This window comes from Ovis canadensis, chromosome 24 (assembly GCF_042477335.2).
Source record: "Ovis canadensis isolate MfBH-ARS-UI-01 breed Bighorn chromosome 24, ARS-UI_OviCan_v2, whole genome shotgun sequence".
Lineage (NCBI taxonomy): Eukaryota > Metazoa > Chordata > Mammalia > Artiodactyla > Bovidae > Ovis > Ovis canadensis.
Window position 1 is genome coordinate 33,465,386 of NC_091268.1, and position 17,278 is coordinate 33,482,663.

Consider the following 17,278-nt stretch of genomic DNA (forward strand, 5'->3'; position numbering starts at 1 on the left):
AGGGACTAAACAGCAACAAAGCTAGTCTGTGTAAAAAACAAGGTTAGCAATGCAACTGAAAGCATAGTGTATGGATCAGACTGAGTGAACCCTGGCTCTGCAACTTGCTGGCTATATGTCTTTAGGTAAGTTACCTAATCATTCTGAGCCTCCATTTCCTCATCTGCAAAAGGTGCATCAAAGCATTACTTACCACTTACGGTTGCTCTGAATAGTGAATGAATTCTTACTTGTAAATCATATAGAGCCTTGTCCAGAATCATAGGCAATACTATTTCACTGTTTGTTAAGTTAAGAAATAATCCATCATATTTTCCCCAGTTTTTTAAATGAAGAAATGTCAGGTCACCTATCTGAGCTTCCCTTAAACTGATGCCTAATACTGGGAGTTACAAACCCCATTTTTCTAACTCAAAGCGTCATATTGTTTCTTTTGCTTCCCCAGAGAATGAAAAAGTAAGAAACATGACTTCTGTCCTTTTGTATTGAATTCCTTTGCAGATCAGCCTCCCCAGATCACGTCTGTATTAAGTCAAAGACCCTGGACCCAATGGTCATCTTCTTCACTAGTGGGACCACGGGCTTCCCCAAGATGGCAAAGCACAACCATGGATTCGCTTTACGATCCTATTTCCCTGCATGGTAGGAGAGAGGGCACCAACTTATAAGCTGGGCCACAGATATGGGGTGGAGTGTGCATGTGTATGTACTGGGAAAGGAACTCTAGGTGGAACTGACCCCATCCTGTTTATTCTTTTTGCTGTCTTTGGTTCAGACCCCTGAGGGTGTGAGTATAGGCTAGGTATGAGTGTTTGCTGACAGAGACCTCTGGATGTCAAAAGAGGAACCTTTGGGTCCTACCTAAGCACCTTCAGAGGAGATGTAAAGGAGTGAGTGGAAACAGAAAGCATTCTGCAAACCACACAAATGACAAGCCTCTGTGTCCCTGTCAGTGGCTCCAGGGTTTGGTGGGAAAGATAAAATGCCCCAGCAGTGTGACCTTATGGGACAGATCCTTTCCCTCCTCAACTGTGGACAAACTGGGCATGGAGCCCAATCATGAGCTCTTAGGGAAAATAATATCTGAAACTAAGCCACACTAAGCCACTTTCCTACTGTGGAACAAACACAGAGCTGAAGCTGGGATAACTATTTAATCAGTGTTAAACCAAACTCTTCTCCCTCTTCTTCCCCTCCTCCAACTAATAATATTCAAACCAAACCATGTTCTATATATTTTCTAACTTTTCAACCAAACCAGGGGAAGAGGAGGCTTTTTGGAGACAGTTGATATCTGTACTAATGATAAAAACTGAGTAGCAAAACCCTGAGAAACGAGGGTGGAAAGAAGGGGAGGATAGTAGTCACAATAGTATCTGAGGCCAACTGTATTTTGGAGATAGCAGGAAATTGTTGCAGCTGAAGGCATCTGATGTCTTCTGGTGCCTGTCAGACACAGGCTGGATTCTGGCTACCTTGGGGTCCCTGCTTGAACCATGGACAGCGGGGTCTACAGTCTTTGCTCATCATCTGCCTCAGTTTGACTCAAAAGTCATTATAGAGGTAAGAAAATTAACCTTTCAACATGAACAAACTCCCAGAAGAAAGTCATTTCAAGCTCAAAAGTTGGACCCAATTGAGAAATATTTTATTTAGCAAAGAAGTCTCTTAACACAACCCTGGCTCTGGGTTTCTTAAAGTGTGAAGCACTAAACCAATCATTGTATCAAAATTACATCAAGATGTAACTTTGAAGAAAACACACATTCCAAACCTTTCCCTAGACCTATGGATCAGACTTTGTGGACTTGAGAACCAGAATATAATTTCTGAGAAATGAAAGCAAGCTCAGGTTTCATAGACCCTGGCTCTACCAGGGCCAGGTAGCTGGAGTGTGAATATGTGTGTGTGTGTGTGTGTGTGTGTGTGTGTGTGTGTATACTCAATTTAATGATGTGTTTAGAAACAGAGGTCTTGGAATGTGGCAGATATAGTTACTTATCCCATGTTTGACATTTATTAAATGTCTGAAGCTCTGAGCTTCAGTTTCCTTATCTGTAAAATGGGAGTGTTAGTGGTTGCTATCTCCAAAATTGTTGGGAATATTGAGATTATGTGTGCTTAGCCCTGAAAGTAGCACATAGAAAATACTCAATAAATGGTAGCAGTTGCTGTTAAGTATACATTATGACAGTAATCAAGGTCACCTGCATGAACACCTTCACTGCATTTCTCTTCACCTGAAAATCGGGTCTCCACTCACTCGCCTGCTTTATATCTCAGAGGCAGACATGCCCCTTCACCTCTCAAAGTCCAGCTCCCGCTTGACACCTGCTGCCGGTCTTGTTCTTTTCCCTGCCCTCTATTTGGAGCCCCTCTCTATTAATCTTAAACTCACTAAACCTTTTATCCTGTATTTTCAATCTTTTGCTTTTCATTGATGCTGCTCCCTCAGTCAATAAACATATTCAAAGTGCCTCATCCTAAAAATATCTTCCCTTCACCTTGGTACACATTGGACCAACCCTGTCTTTCCTTCCTTAATGTCAAATTGTTCCATGGAACATTCTCCACTTGCGACAGCCACAGCCTCTTTACCCAGCTTACTCCTGAACATTGCACTCTTCCAAGACTCTGCCCTCAGCTTTCCCTCCCTTCCAAGAATTTCCTTCACTTCAGTTTCTTCAGCAGGCGCATCTACTCATGTGGCTCTTGAAATTACCTCGTCTTTTCTCTCCCAGGGAGTTTCGCCACATCTTTCTGCTGGTTGGTTAGGTCTATCTGATCATCCCTTCAGCACCTGAAACGGCACCTTGCATTTCTCCTTCCCTGATCCTATATCAGTATCTGCCTCTTCTTCATTATTTTCTGCCTTCATTCTACCAGTCTCTGAGGCATAAATCTCCACAAACGACCTGAGTCTATTACCTTTCCTCTTCCCCCGCCAGGTCCAATTCTCCTTTCCCTACAAGGGGTGTCCCTAAAGTCTCAGTATATTTTAGACTTGAATTATTTCAAAGTATTAATTCTACAAATTTACTCCAAACTGCATTTGAAAGTTTGTTTACTATATTTTATACTTGTTACTTTCATGAACGTTTAATAATAAGCTTTTGAATTTACTTATTAATAGTTTCAATCTCTCTTATTGAAGATGGGAGATCGTGACTAAAATGAAAGATATGAAATTTAAAAATTACTATTCAAACTCACAAAACAGAACTTTCCCTCCATCAATTTTCTCACCAACACCTCAACTTAGGCTTTCTTGTGTTCCCCCAGTAGTACCTGATACGTGCCATGTATGAAATTCATGCTCAATTTATATATTGAAAGAATTAACAAATGAATAAATGGGCTCCCCTAGAGGAAAGATCAGAATTAAAATGCAAATAACAGATTTGTATTTTAAATCTTAATTGTGAAAATAAAGTTTCTTCTCTCCTCACTTTCTAGACATTTTTCAAATATCCAATTACCCAATGCCTTGCTGCACCCTCTGTATATCGAATGATTTTGCAGCAGAAATTCACCAGGTAAGGTAGAAGTGGCTGTGGCTGGTGACAAGAATATTTGGGTACCATTTTAAGTAATCTGATACACTGAAGTCTGTTTTTAACTATGGTTCTTTGCAGATACTGTGTGTGTGTGTGTGTATGGTAAGTGTTGGTGGTGATAATTAGCAGCCAATCTGCTTAGTTCTTTACACAGGACTCAGAGAACCAAATGAAACATTCAGTGAACCTTCATCATTTTGTTTCTTTTTCTTTTTTAAGCATTTTTGTTGTGAAATAAACATACAGAAAAATACATAAGATACACATTTATAGATTAATGAGTTGCTGAAAACACAACATCTATGTAACTACTCACTGAAGTCACAAAAAGAGAACATTGCTAGCACCCCAAAGCCTTCTCATGCCTCTCCGTCTCCCCTAAAGGAATCTACAATCTTGGCTTTTATGGCATTCATTTCCTTATTTTTCCCTTAGGTTTACCTCCTAAGGAAATATCCCCAGAAAAATTGTTCTATTTTACCTGCTTTTGAACTTCATGTAATTATACATTATTCTATAGTATCTGGCCTAGTTTTTCACAGTTATGTTTCTAAGATGTGTCTGCATTGTTACCTGATAGTGGAGTCAATTTTCATTACTGTAAAATATCACATTTTATAAAAGTACCACATTTTAAATGAATTCTATTAATGGCCATTTGGATATGTTTCCTTTGGGGGTTATTGATTAATGCTACATCGAATTCTTGCACATGTATAGTGATGCATAAACACACATTTCTGTAGAAATTCTCTGGGAAAGGAATTGTTAGGTCACACTGACATCGCATGCTACTACTATGTTTTCCAAAGTATTGAACCAATGTATGCTCCCACTGGGAGGGTAGGAGAAGTCCCATTGTTTCATATCTTCGGTAGTTATTGTCAAAGTTTTAAATTTTGCCAACCTAATGTGTTTATATTCTCTGGTTTGTTTTTACATTTCCACATGTTTGTGGATTATTTTTTAACTAACTTGAAATCTGTTCTTTGAAACTTATGGTCAGTTATATAACTTTTATATAACTTACATAACTCTGAAAGTGAAATGGCTACTTCAAAATCAGAGCTAATATGTTTTAGACATAAGAGCTAAAATATTAAGGAGTTCAGTTTATTAAATTAACTGAAATACAGCTTGATTTTATTCACAAACCCTCAATCTGGTTGAAATATGTTTCCAACTTTATTTCAAATCTTATATTACAGTCTCTTCTTGTGACAACCCTGAGAAGGTGACCAAACCTAGTTAAAATTCAACCAGGGCTTAACTATTGACTCCACTGGACACTCTGCCTATTTATGTATTTCAGATAAAACTCAGTAAGAATGAGAAACATGCTCTCAATGAAACCAGTCATCCTGTCCATTACTACTGGCTATGTTTGTACCAAGAGAGAGTGATAAGGGAGTCTGCCACCTCCCTCATCCCTATAAGCTGTCCCAGCTCAGCACCATGCCAACTGGTACTAAGACCTCAATCACATTTACCCACTTCCTTCAGGGAATCCATCATTTTGTGATAGTTTCTGTTATTTATGGACATTTTCATGGAGAAATGGATGAGAGGATTTTCATACACAACATACCTGGCAAACTACTGCAAATGTTCACAGCAGACATTTCTGTTCAGTCCAGAATTCCTTCAGGGCTGCTACCTGTGATCCTTTTCTTTTCTTACAGAAAGCTCAATCTTCCTGATGTCCTGAGAAATTCATTTTCAACCCCTAATTCATGTTCTTCAGCCAGAGAATAAACAAAAACTCTTCAATTCATATAAGTCCACTGAAGGCAGTGTAGTTTTACTATCATCCTAGCATAACCTTGGGGTCTTATTCCTCAATCCTTATAGTTTATAAAATATCCCTTTTAGCTACACAGAATGCTTAGAATGAGTCCTAAGCACACTCCCCACCCCTATTAGATCAACATCCAAATTCAATCCTGATCTCTGTGATTTAACCCATTAGACTCATGACTATCACCACTTACCTTCTTCTAGAGGAGTTAACAGGGACCAAAAGGAAATGAGTGCCTTCCACTTGGATTTGACCATTAGTAAAATGCCCAGAAGGCAAGTAAGAAAGTGAAGAAGTAGAAGGATGAATGATCCAGATGAATGCTCTCTTAACATCCTGGGCCTAAAGCAGAGCACCCAAGCCTAATCTGAGCCTCTGTTGACACTTTGCCTTCCCCTCAGTCTTAGGTTCCCCACTCTGGAACACTGCTGTACTGGTGGGGAAGCCCTGCTGCCCGAGGAGCAAGAACAGTGGAAAAGACAGACAGGTATTCTGCTCTACCAGGCCTATGGACAGTCAGAAACGGTAGGTGAACTGTCCCTTCTGGACCAGTCAAGATGTGCTTATCCACTGAGCTCAGGAGATAAGCTGAATCATGCTGAGGATGTGAAGAGGCACCAATGTGTACACAGCATTGCTCAAAGCCACTGGGAGGCTCCAGAGCGCTTAGCTAATTTATCACAAACAAATTGACAGAACAGACAATTTGCAGCTCATCCATTTGTCAAAAGACCAACGTGCTGAAAACTACTGGACGGAAACTTAGGAAAGAGTCTAAGGACATGGTACCACTGTACCTGTGATAATTGGTTTAAGGGAGCCCGGGAGGGGCAGCTGGATAGATGGCATTCTCCAGAAACATGCAGGCCACCACCACAGCTCCTGTCCACTTCACCATCCCTTCCTAGGCAGCAACTAGAGGAGCTGGCAGCAACTGGTACTAGAAGTTCACTAGTTCATTTCTGCCTGTTTAAAGAACATAAAGCTTGGATTGTGAGACACTAGCATGGGGAGAAACTTCTATGTACACCCCCATATACACACAATGTAATCCCCAAAAGGATCACTGACCAGTCAAGTGGGCAGGGTATTCATAGTATCGTGTGTGTCTTAACCTCAAGGACTCTATCCGTAATAGTGTGAGCAAGTACCTCTCTTCCAACACTTTCTCAATCCATTTCCCATGCTGGACCAAGCAATTTCCCCTACCTCCCTATCGAGGGATGCCTGTCATCTCAGGACCTGTAGCAAAATAGATGTTTTAGACCCAATTCACTTGTCTGACATTATTTTCCAAAACAAAAATTAAATAATCAGTTTTGGGGTCTGCTTCCAGGTCCGAGAAATGTTAAGACTCTAGGTATGTCCTTGCTGGTTTACAGTTTATATCTGGACAAGGAGAATGAGGTTAGAACTACACACTACACTCATGACACTTGACCCTTTTTCTCAATGACTCATAACAGAATACTCTCCAATACCTAGATGGTGCTTTATTTCACCAAACATTTTCACACCTGTCCACGCATCTGTGCAGCATTTTCTACACGCCTATAGTATGAGCAGCGACAGCAGAGGAGAAAATGCTTCTTCTTCCAGGAGCTCAGACCTCTGTCCAGATCTCAGCCTTCCAGGTATAGGTTTCAAGACTGTAGGCAAATTACTGAGTCTTGCAGAGTTGAACTTTCCCATCTCTAAAATGGAAATGCAATGCCAACTTGCCAGATTGTGATAAGGTAAATGAAAGAAACTACACACATCTCTGGGCACAGTGCCCAACTCTTACTGCATTTATGGTTTTCATTGTTGATTTTTAGGTAGTTATTGTATTCAGATGCTGGGGGTGCAAAGATGGGTGGGCCATCTCTATTCTCTGAATGCTCATTATCCACTGAGGGAAACAGACTAACAAAAAAATATATAATGCCCTATTGGCAACAATGGAAGTGTAGGTGAAAATACTACAGAAAGAGAATCTTCCAACTTACTTTTCTTGGGACCTGAATGATAGTTAAAAGTAGTTGTTTATTGAATACTTGCTATATGCCTGGCACACACTCAAAAGCACTCAAAGTGATAAATGTTATAATTATCCTCTTTTGACAGAGAGGGCATCAAGGGGGATTAATTGGTACATGGCTAGTGAAGGGTGGAGTCAAAATTCAACCTGTGGTCTATCTGGATATAAAGCTATTAACTGTAGGAAGAATGATATTTTGAAAGTGAAAGTGAAGTCGCTCAGTCTTGTCCACCTCTTTGCGACCCCGTGGACTGTAGCCCACCCGGCTCCTCCATCCATGGGATTCTCCAGGCAAGAATACTGGAGTAGGTTGCCGTTTCTTTCTCCAGGGGATCTTCCTGACCCAGGGGTCAAACCCAGATCTCCCGCATTACAGGCAGACACTTTAACCTCTGAGCCACCAGGGAAGCCCGAATGATATTTTAGAGAACTGTTAAAAAGGAAAAAGCTTCATCAGGAAGACTGAAGCAGTGGGGCAGTGCAAAGGGAACAACATGAACAATGTGGATAATTTCAACACAACTCTGAAAAAGTTGAGGCAGCTCCAAGTAAATGTTTGTTAAATGGATTCATGGCCTTCCCCTGGCACACTGACACGTGTCCAGCATAGTGTGAACTCCACACCCTACATTACATGCCCCCAGCCTGGAGCTTACTCTTCTGCTTCTTCTTGGCCTCTCCCACTGGAATCAGACTCAGCATCAGGCTCAGTCCCAGTTCATGTCAGATGCAGTGAATACCTGCTGACTAGAGTTGGGTCAGTGCCTGCCAGCTTCCCCACAAGCATTAAATGACATTTGTGATCATGGATGCTGTGTTTGATTCTTGTGGCTTTGTGATCAGCCTAGACTCTTGGCCTACCCCAGTTCTCTTCTTTTGTTAACAGGGAATAACTTGTGGCACTCTCCGAGGGATGAAGATCAAGCCAGGTTCCATGGGGAAGGCCATCCCACCCTTTGACATTCAGGTTTGATGGGGGAAGATATTGGCAGAGAGAAGTTAGTGTTTGGCTAAGATTAGACCATTGTGTGGCATAAGATGACAGAACCAGCCATGCATCCCAGTTGTCCTTTCTACTCTCTGCCTACATTTCCTCTAATTTCCTGGGGAGGTTTCTGTTGAGAACTGCAATGTTCTGGGCATGAGTGTAGCTTGCCAGGACGGCCAGAAGCCTCACTCACCCAGCCTGCAGAAAGAGTAGATATCCTGGCACTGGAGGCTCTCTCCACTACTGGTGCTTTTAGCCTTTCCTGATCCATATTTTCTAGCTTGAAGACACATTTGGAATGTGTATATATCTATGAAACAAATAGATTCACCCATGACTTGGATTTCACCATTTGCTGGCTTCAATGACTTCTGACAGTTTTATTATTTTCTGAGAGGGCTTCTCTATCACAACCCCTTTCCCCAGTTACCCCTACTGTGTCACATGAATAAGCCAGGCAATATTTGCGTGGGGCAGGAATGTTGGGGATCCTTGCAAGGTGGGATTCACAGATCTCTTGCTCCAGATCATTGATGACAAGGGCAATATCCAGCCTCCCAACACGGAAGGAAACATTGGCATCAGGATCAAGCCCACCAGGCCCATAGGCCTCTTCATGTGCTATGAGGTAAGAACACACCATCTGCTTCCAAACGGGCTCCCAGAATCCTCACAGGGAGTTGTGTAGGTAATTACAGACTGGACTCAACTCTGCATCCTGAAACATCTTCCATCTTCCTTTATTCACGCCAGGTCAATGAAATCTGTTCTAATTAATCTCAAAGCTCTTAATCTCACATCCCTTCCTATCATAACCCATCTGACACTTATAGGATGACTAATGGAGTAGAAAACAGCTTAACTTCAGAACCAATAGACTTGAAGTCCAGTTATCTCTTATGGTTAAGAATGTTGGCTTTGAATGGGTTCAATTCATACCAGCCTACTACCAATAGGATCCAGACAAATCTATTAAATCTTGCTGAGCCTCCAGGGGTGTCTTTACCACTATTTCAGAGGAAGAAACTGCAGACTGAAAGCTTGACATGTCTTCCCCAAGACAAAATAAATGGCAGGATTAGGGTTCAAGGTGATGTGTTTTAGGCCCCAAACTCTAAATGAGAAATTCAGAGATTAGAGAAGTCTACAGTAAAGGAATCTACAATAAATATAAGGAAACCTGCTATAACTGTTCATCAGACAAACTCTGGCTAGCAGTGGCCACTGAGAGGAAATTCTCAGCTTCCAAGATTGACTGTGGAAGTGTAGACAAGCCCTGAAACTGATCTCAGACTCCAACTCTTTGGGACCCCATGGACTATAGCCCACCAGGCTCCTCTGTCCATGGAATTCTTCAGGCAAGAATATTGGAGTTGGTTGCCATTTCCTTCTCCAGAGAATCTTCCCAACCCAGGGATAGAACCTGGGTCTCCTGCATTGCAGGCAGATTCATTACCATCTGAACCACTGGGGAAGCCCATATTATTTCTTATGCTGTGCTTAGTCATTTCAGTTCAGTTCAGTTCAGGCACTCAGTCGTGTCCAACTTTTTGTGACCCCGTGAATCACAGTATACCAGGCCTCCCTGTCCATCACCAACTCCCGGAGTTCACCCAAACTCATGTGCATCGAGTCGGTGATGCCATCCAGCCATCTCATCCTCTGTGATCCCCTTCTCCTCCTGCCCCCAATCCCTCCCAGCATCAGCGTCTTTTCCAATGAGTCAACTCTTCGCATGAGGTGGCCAAAGTATTGGAGTTTCAGCCTCAGCCTCAGACTGATGCTGAGGCTGAAACCAGGACTGGTCTCCTTTAGGATGGACTGGTTGGATCTCCTTGCAGTCCAAGGGACTCACAAGAGTCTTCTCCAGCACCACAGCTCAAAAGCATCAATTCTTCGGTGCTCAGCTTTCTTCACAGTCCAACTCACACATCCATACATGACCACTGGAAAAACCATAGCCTTGACTAGACAGACCTTTGTTGGCAAAGTAATGTCTCTGCTTTTTAATATGCTGTCTAGATTGGTCACAACTTTCCTTCCAAGGAGTAAGTATCTTTTAATTTCATGGCTGCAATCAACATCTGCAGTGATTTTGGAGCCTCAAAAATAAACTCTGACACTGTTTCCACTGTTTCCCTATCTATTTCCCATGAAGTGATGGGACCAGATGCCATGATCTTCATTTTCTGAATGTTGAGCTTTAAGCCAACTTTTTTACTCTCCTCTTTCACCTTCATCGGCTTTTGAGTTCCTCATCACTTTCTGCCATAAGGGTGGTGTCATCGGCATATCTGAGGTTATTGATATTTCTCCCAACAATCTTGATTCCAGCTTGTGCTTCTTCCAGCCCAGCGTTTCTCATGATGTACTCTGCATATAAGTTAAATAAACAGGGTGACAATATACAGCCTTGACGTACTCCTTTTCCTATTTGGAACCAGTCTGTTGTTCCATGTCCAGTTCTACCTGTTGCTTCCTGATCTGCATATAGGTTTCTCAAGAGGCAGGTCAGGTGGTCTGGTATTCCCATCTCTTTCAGAATTTTCCACAGTTAATTGTGATCCACACAGTCAAAGCCATGCCATGTGGGGCCACCCAAGATGACTGGGTCATGGTGGAGAGGTCTGACAGAATGTGGTCCACTGGAGAAGGGAATGGCAAACCACTTCAGTATTCTTGCCTTGAGAACTCCATGAACAGTAGGAAAAGGCAAAATGATAGGATACTGAAAGAGGAACTCCCCAGGTTGGTAGGTGCCCAATATGCTACAGGAGATCAGTGGAGAAATAACTCCAGAAAGAATGAAAGGATGGAGCCAAAGCAAAAACAATACCCAGTTGTGGATGTGACTAGTGATAGAAGCAAAGTCCGAATCTGTAAACAGCAATATTCCATAGGAACCTGGAATGTTAGGTCCATTAATCAAGGCAAATTGGAAGTGGTCAAACAAGGTATGGCAAGAGTGAATGTCGACATTCTAGGAATCAGCAAACTAAAATGGACTGGAATGGGTGAATTTAACTCAGATGACCATTATATCTACTACTTGGGCAGGAATCCCTCAGAAGAAATGGAGTAGCCATCATGGTCAACAGAAGAGTCCGAAATGCAGTACTTGGATGCAATCTCAAAAACCGCAGAATGATCTCTGTTCATTTCCAAGACAATCCATTCAATATCACAGTAATCCAAGCCTATGCCCCAACCAGTAATGCTGAAGAAGCTGATGTTGAATGGTTCTATGAAGACCTACAAGACCTTTTAGAACTAACACCCAAAACAGATGTCCTTTTCATTTTAGGGGACTGAAATGCAAAACTAGGAAGTCAAGAAACACCTGGAGTAACAGGCAAATTTGGCCTTGGAGTACAGAATGAAGCAGGACAAAGGCTAATAGAGGTTTGCCAAAAGAATGCACAAGTCATAGCAAATGCCTTCCAACAACTCAAGAGAAGACTCTACACTTGGACATCACCAGATGGTCAACACCAAAATCAGATTGATTATATTCTTTGCAGCCAAAGATGGAGAAGCTCTATACAGTCAGCAAAAATAAGACCGGGAGATGACTGTGGCTCAGATCATGAACTCCTTATTGCCAAATTCAGACTTAGACTGAAGAAAGTAGGGAAAACCACTAGACCATTCAGGTATGACCTAAATCAAATCCCTTATGATTATACAGTGGAAGTGAGAAATAGATTTAAGGAACTAGATCTGATAGAGAGAGTACCTAATGAACTATGGATGGAGGTTCGTGACATTTTACAGGAGATAGGGATCAAGACCATCCCCATGGAAAAGAAATGCAAAACAGAAAAGTTGTGTCCAACTCTTTGTGACCCCATGGACTGTAAGCCACCAGGCTCCTCTGCCCATGGGGATTCTCCAGGCAAGAATACTGGAGTTGGTTGCCATTTCCTCCTCCAGGAGATATTCCCAACCCAGGGATTGAACCCACCTTTCTCACTTCACAGGTGGATTCTTTACCATCTGAGCTACCAGAGAAGCCCAATTATTTCTCATAACTGCATGCAAATATGCAATTATCTTGAAAGCTTAATTAAAATACCATTTTCATAGTCTTTGTTTGAGGCTCAAATAGGTAATCTTTTGAGAAGAAAATTCATTCAGCAAACATTTATTGACACCTCCCATCTGTCCAGGCACTGTGTGAATGCTGAGCTTATAAGAGTGAATAAAATAAATGGAATTATACTCTAGTAGAAATTTTATTCTACTGGAGTACCACACAAAACTGAATTGTTATTTTTTTAATGCTCTTAAAATTTGCTTAGTATTGTTCATTATTTTACCAGTAGCATGCATTGAGTGCTTACATTCAATGAAAATAGAGAGATATAAAAACTGCCCAAGTCATGTAGAGAAGGATTTGAAGCCAGTATCTGAACCCTGTGTTGAGGCTCATCATCTCTAAACTCACTGCTTTCAACAAAGGAGTGCTGTTCTCTTCACAGAATAACCCAGAGAAAACAGCTGAAGTGGAATGTGGGGACTTTTATAACACTGGGGACAGAGCAACTATTGATGAAGAGGGCTACTTCTGGTTCCTTGGAAGGAGTGATGATGTCATCAATGCATCTGGGTAGGTCTAGCTGACCCTGAGCCAGAAGGTATCACTCTCATATGCCTTGAGGGATCTAGCTTGCCCAGACATTCCTTCGTGCATTGGTGGTGGACTCTCAGACTAGTTCTGAACCATGGTAAGACATCATGTAATTTAAAGGGACTGGGAAGGAAAACTTTCCTTTGGTCCCTCTTTGTTGAGGGAGCTTATTCTGTGTGCTCCTCTGATGAAGCACACACCACAGAAAAACATAACAACAACAATAATAAAATTCACCTTTATTGAAAATGTATTATGTGACAGTGCTCTGTGCAGTGTTTTATACAATCCACTTCTCAGTGCTAGAAGGTAGATGTGACTATGCCCATTCTTTTTTTTTTTTTTAATTTTAGGGGAGGAGGCCCACACTGTGCAGCATGAGGGATCTTATTTTCCTGAGTGGGGGTTGAACGCGTGCCCTCGGCAGTGGAAGCACAGAGTCCTAACCACTGAACCACCAGGGAATTCTCTTGATTATGCTCATTTTACATGAGGAAACTGAGTCAGTGACCAGTGGAAAAAAAACTTGCCTGAAGTTTCAAAGACAGTAGAGGGTGCAGCCCAGATTTAAACAAAAATGGCCTGACTCCAATTCTGTTGTTCCTAAGTCTTAAATAATTTATAAAGGAAATAAAATGACACATTACACAGTTTAGGAACAGGATATAAAATTTCAACAAATGTTGACGATAAAGAGTTTTCATGCCAGAGGAAGCTGCCTGACTTCAGGAATCCACATTTCAGTCCTCTTACACGGCCTTTGCACAGGCCTCTGGCTCCCTGCGACACTTTCCCTCTGTGCCAGGGGAAGATGTGTCTCTCCAAAAGGTGAGACCTGAGGGCCTGTGTCACCCTAGCCCTGGAATTTGCTCAGAAGGAACCATTGGTCCTGCAGGTACCGCATTGGGCCAGCAGAAGTAGAGAATGCCCTGGCAGAGCACCCAGCGGTGGCTGAGTCTGCTGTGGTGAGCAGCCCGGACCCGGTTCGAGGGGAGGTGAGGAGGAGGACATGGGGTCATCGTGGCGGGGTGTGGGACTGGAAAGACACGTCCATGTATGCTCCAGGCCCATACCTACCCAGCCTTGCTTGGAGGGAGGGCAGTTAGTGTACATGTGCACTTACACTACATGGGCAGCAGGGGGCACTGTGGCCTCATCTGTGACTGAAATGATGCTTATTGGGAATGCCGCTGCTGATGCCATCTAGGAGTTAATGAACCCTTTCTATACACCAGTTTATTTATCCCTCACAGAGCACAATGAATTAAGGACTCTTTTTATACCTTTTTACACAGAAGGAAACAGATGCATGAAGAGGTTAAATAACATGTCTGGATTACGCAGCTAATGAGTGGCAGAGTCAAAAGGGAAATTGAGGATTCTGGGTCCAGAGGATACATTCATGGATTCAACAAGTGTGCATTGAACACCTTCTGTGTACAATCCCTGTGAAATTAAATGAAGACATAAGTAATAATATGAAACTAGTAGATTACCAACATTTATTAAGTGCCAAGTTTGAACAATTATTAACTGTCCATAGAACTCTACCTACCTAGTGAAAATGGTGATAACAATGATAGAAATACAGATTAATTTAAACTAGCTTCAAGTTTTATATGCATTTTCTCATGGAATCTTTACATAAACCTGATGAAGAATGAACCTCTTCTCTCCCCATTTCACAGGAAAGGAAATAGTTAAATGATTTTTCCAGGTAAAAAGTAGAAATCAGAAGTATTCAGATTTCTAAAAGCTCAACTGTCCATTTGTTTTTCCATTAATTTAATGAGCATTTACCCTTTGTTTTATTTTTGGCCACCCAGTGCAGTATGGTATGTGGGATCTCAGTTCCCTGACCAGGGATGGAATAGTGCCCTCTGCTGCAGAGGAGAGTCTGAGCCACAGGAAGTGCCAAGCATCTAGTTTTTGAACTCGCCTGAGTCTCCACGCTGGTTCTTTACTGCAGGTAGTGAAGGCATTTATTGTCCTGAACCCAGGATTCTTGAGCCGTGACCAAGACGAGCTCACCAAGGAGCTGCAGCAGCATGTGAAGTCAGTGACAGCCCCATACAAGTACCCGAGGAAGGTGAGTGAGAGCAGATGGGTGGGGTCTGGTCCCTTTGAGTGCTTCTGGGGATTCCGCTGCCTCAAGCCTCATAGGATGTAGTGTAGCTGGGGTGAAGCATAAGTACCCAAGAGAACTAAAAGTTTTGTCTACAGAAGAAGCTTTTCAGCTTATGGGTGTGAGGGAGCCCACTGAATTGGATAGAACCTCTATCCTGTGTCAGAAACTCATCCATTGCTGGCATGTCAACCTAAAGAAAAAATATTAGACAATTGTTCAAAGATATCCATGTAAATTATTTATAATCTTTCAAAATTTGAAAAAGACATCCAAATCAGCAACTTCAAAACTTTTGAAAAACATTATTTGTACTGAGATATACATTTTATATTGCAATCCAGTATACATATACATACATAACAAACAAAAATTAGCAAAACGATATTTATTCTAACAATATGTAATACATTCTGATACTTTTTATTCAACTTCATTTGTTTCAAACACCATGAACAAAATACAAAAAATGTTGAACAAAATACAAAAAATGTTCAACAATAGAGAAAGGATTAAAATTATTCAAGAAATTTAATATTATTCTGTAACTTAAAATGTGATTTTTATTTTTAACATAAAAATATCATGACAATATACTATTGAGATAAAACCACAGGCTATGAAAGAATATATATAATACTATACTATTTGTTTAAAAACAAAAAGTTAATATTTCCTTCTTTTGTAATAATAATTTGCTGCATTGTCTGAATGCTTACAATCCATACATATTATAAATCTATATATCTAACATTTATTGAGCATTTACTATGTATACTAGACCCTGGACTGAATGCTTTACACACATTATTATTTTATTTAATCCTCTCCATAACCTGAGATAGTCTTCCCAGTCTACACAGAGGAAACTGAGGCTCAGACACTCAAAGAAAATGGCCTGAGATTAGAATAAATAAAAGGTGGAATTTAAGATCATGTGTACCTGACAACAGAGTTCATGCTGTTAAGATTAGGATCTGATGCTTTTTCAAGAGCAGAATATAGGATGCACAGCAGTTAAGAAGGGTTAGATGTTACTGTGGGCAACAAATGGTCCCAAATTTGTAGTGGGTTGTAACAAGGAAGATGTCTTTCTTGCTCATGCCACTTGTCCACTATAGCTTTCCTGGGGCCTTTGTTCCACATCTCCCCATCTTGGGACCAGGATAAAGGAGCAACTGCCTTGTAGGTGCCCACCAGAGTACTAGAAGAGATGGACAGAGAAAGTGGCCTGTCTCAATGATTCATAACTTTTTTATTAGAGGTGGCATACTTCACTCCTATTCATATTTCATTGGTCAAAGTACATCAGAGGGCTGCATCCAACTTCAGAGGGTAGGAGAAGAATTTGACAAAAATGGTGGACCCCAAAAATGGTGGCACCAGACTGTCCCATGGTGTCCACCTCTCTGGGGGTCTGTGAAGGGGCAAAGGAGGAGAGCTGCTGGGAGTTGATAGAAAATGATGGGGGTCAGGGGATCTCAATTGGAATGGGTTTGCTCTATCTTTATCCAGGTGGAGTTTGTCTCAGAGCTGCCCAAAACCATCACTGGCAAGATAAAAAGAAGTGAGCTTCGGAAGAAGGAGTTTGGTCAAAAGTAGTTGGCAATAAACTCAGGAGTCATCCTGTGATCTTGCCCAAATTCCTAACTGCCTCCGTTTCCTCATGATGGTGAGGATGAGGAGAGGAATGTCGAGAGAGGTGACTTGAAAGAGAACCAGTAAGGCCAACATTCCAGCATTTTGGTACTTTTAAATTAATATCAGTCACTATCCTTTCTTCAAGTTCCCTATTCCTCTAAGATTGCCCAGGTGAGCGCTCAGAATGGGGCTAAAGGAAATAAAATATTTGAGTTAACATCAACAGTGACTCTGTTGTGTGTTTGTTTTGAGAGATCTGGTGCTAAATGCTCTGTTCAGTTCAGTCACTCAGTCATATCCCACTCTATGCAACCCATGGACTGCAGCATGCCTGGCTCCCCTGTCCAACACCAACTCCCTGAGCTTGCTCAAACTCATGTCTATCAAGTCAGTGATGCCATCCAATCATCTCATCCTCTGTCATCCCCTTCTTCTCCTGCCTTCAATCTTTCCCAGCATCAGGGTCTTTTTCAATGAGTCAGTTCTTTGATTCAGGTGGCTTCAGCCTCAGTCCTTCCA

The 17,278-nt window shown here is 41.7% G+C and overlaps 1 protein-coding gene across 6 annotated transcripts in view; it reads left to right on the forward strand.

The window, feature by feature from the left end:
• The window catches only part of ACSM1 (acyl-CoA synthetase medium chain family member 1), a 55,108-nt gene extending 38,126 nt beyond the window's left edge, over positions 1 to 16,982 (forward strand). For 3 of the 6 annotated variants that reach the window (XM_069570279.1, XM_069570278.1, XM_069570280.1), the window contains exons 5-14: positions 502 to 642; positions 1,404 to 1,563; positions 3,457 to 3,536; positions 5,757 to 5,880; positions 8,262 to 8,342; positions 8,890 to 8,991; positions 12,845 to 12,972; positions 13,889 to 13,988; positions 14,963 to 15,082; positions 16,634 to 16,982. In XM_069570279.1, coding sequence (XP_069426380.1) covers positions 502 to 642; positions 1,404 to 1,563; positions 3,457 to 3,536; positions 5,757 to 5,880; positions 8,262 to 8,342; positions 8,890 to 8,991; positions 12,845 to 12,972; positions 13,889 to 13,988; positions 14,963 to 15,082; positions 16,634 to 16,720 — 1,123 coding nt within the window. In that variant the 3' untranslated portion in view covers positions 16,721 to 16,982. The remainder of the gene's footprint in view (positions 1 to 501; positions 643 to 1,403; positions 1,564 to 3,456; positions 3,537 to 5,756; positions 5,881 to 8,261; positions 8,343 to 8,889; positions 8,992 to 12,844; positions 12,973 to 13,888; positions 13,989 to 14,962; positions 15,083 to 16,633) is intronic. The other 3 variants (XM_069570282.1, XM_069570281.1, XM_069570283.1) reach the window with 1 other exon arrangement.
• Positions 16,983 to 17,278: the final 296 nt, after the last annotated feature.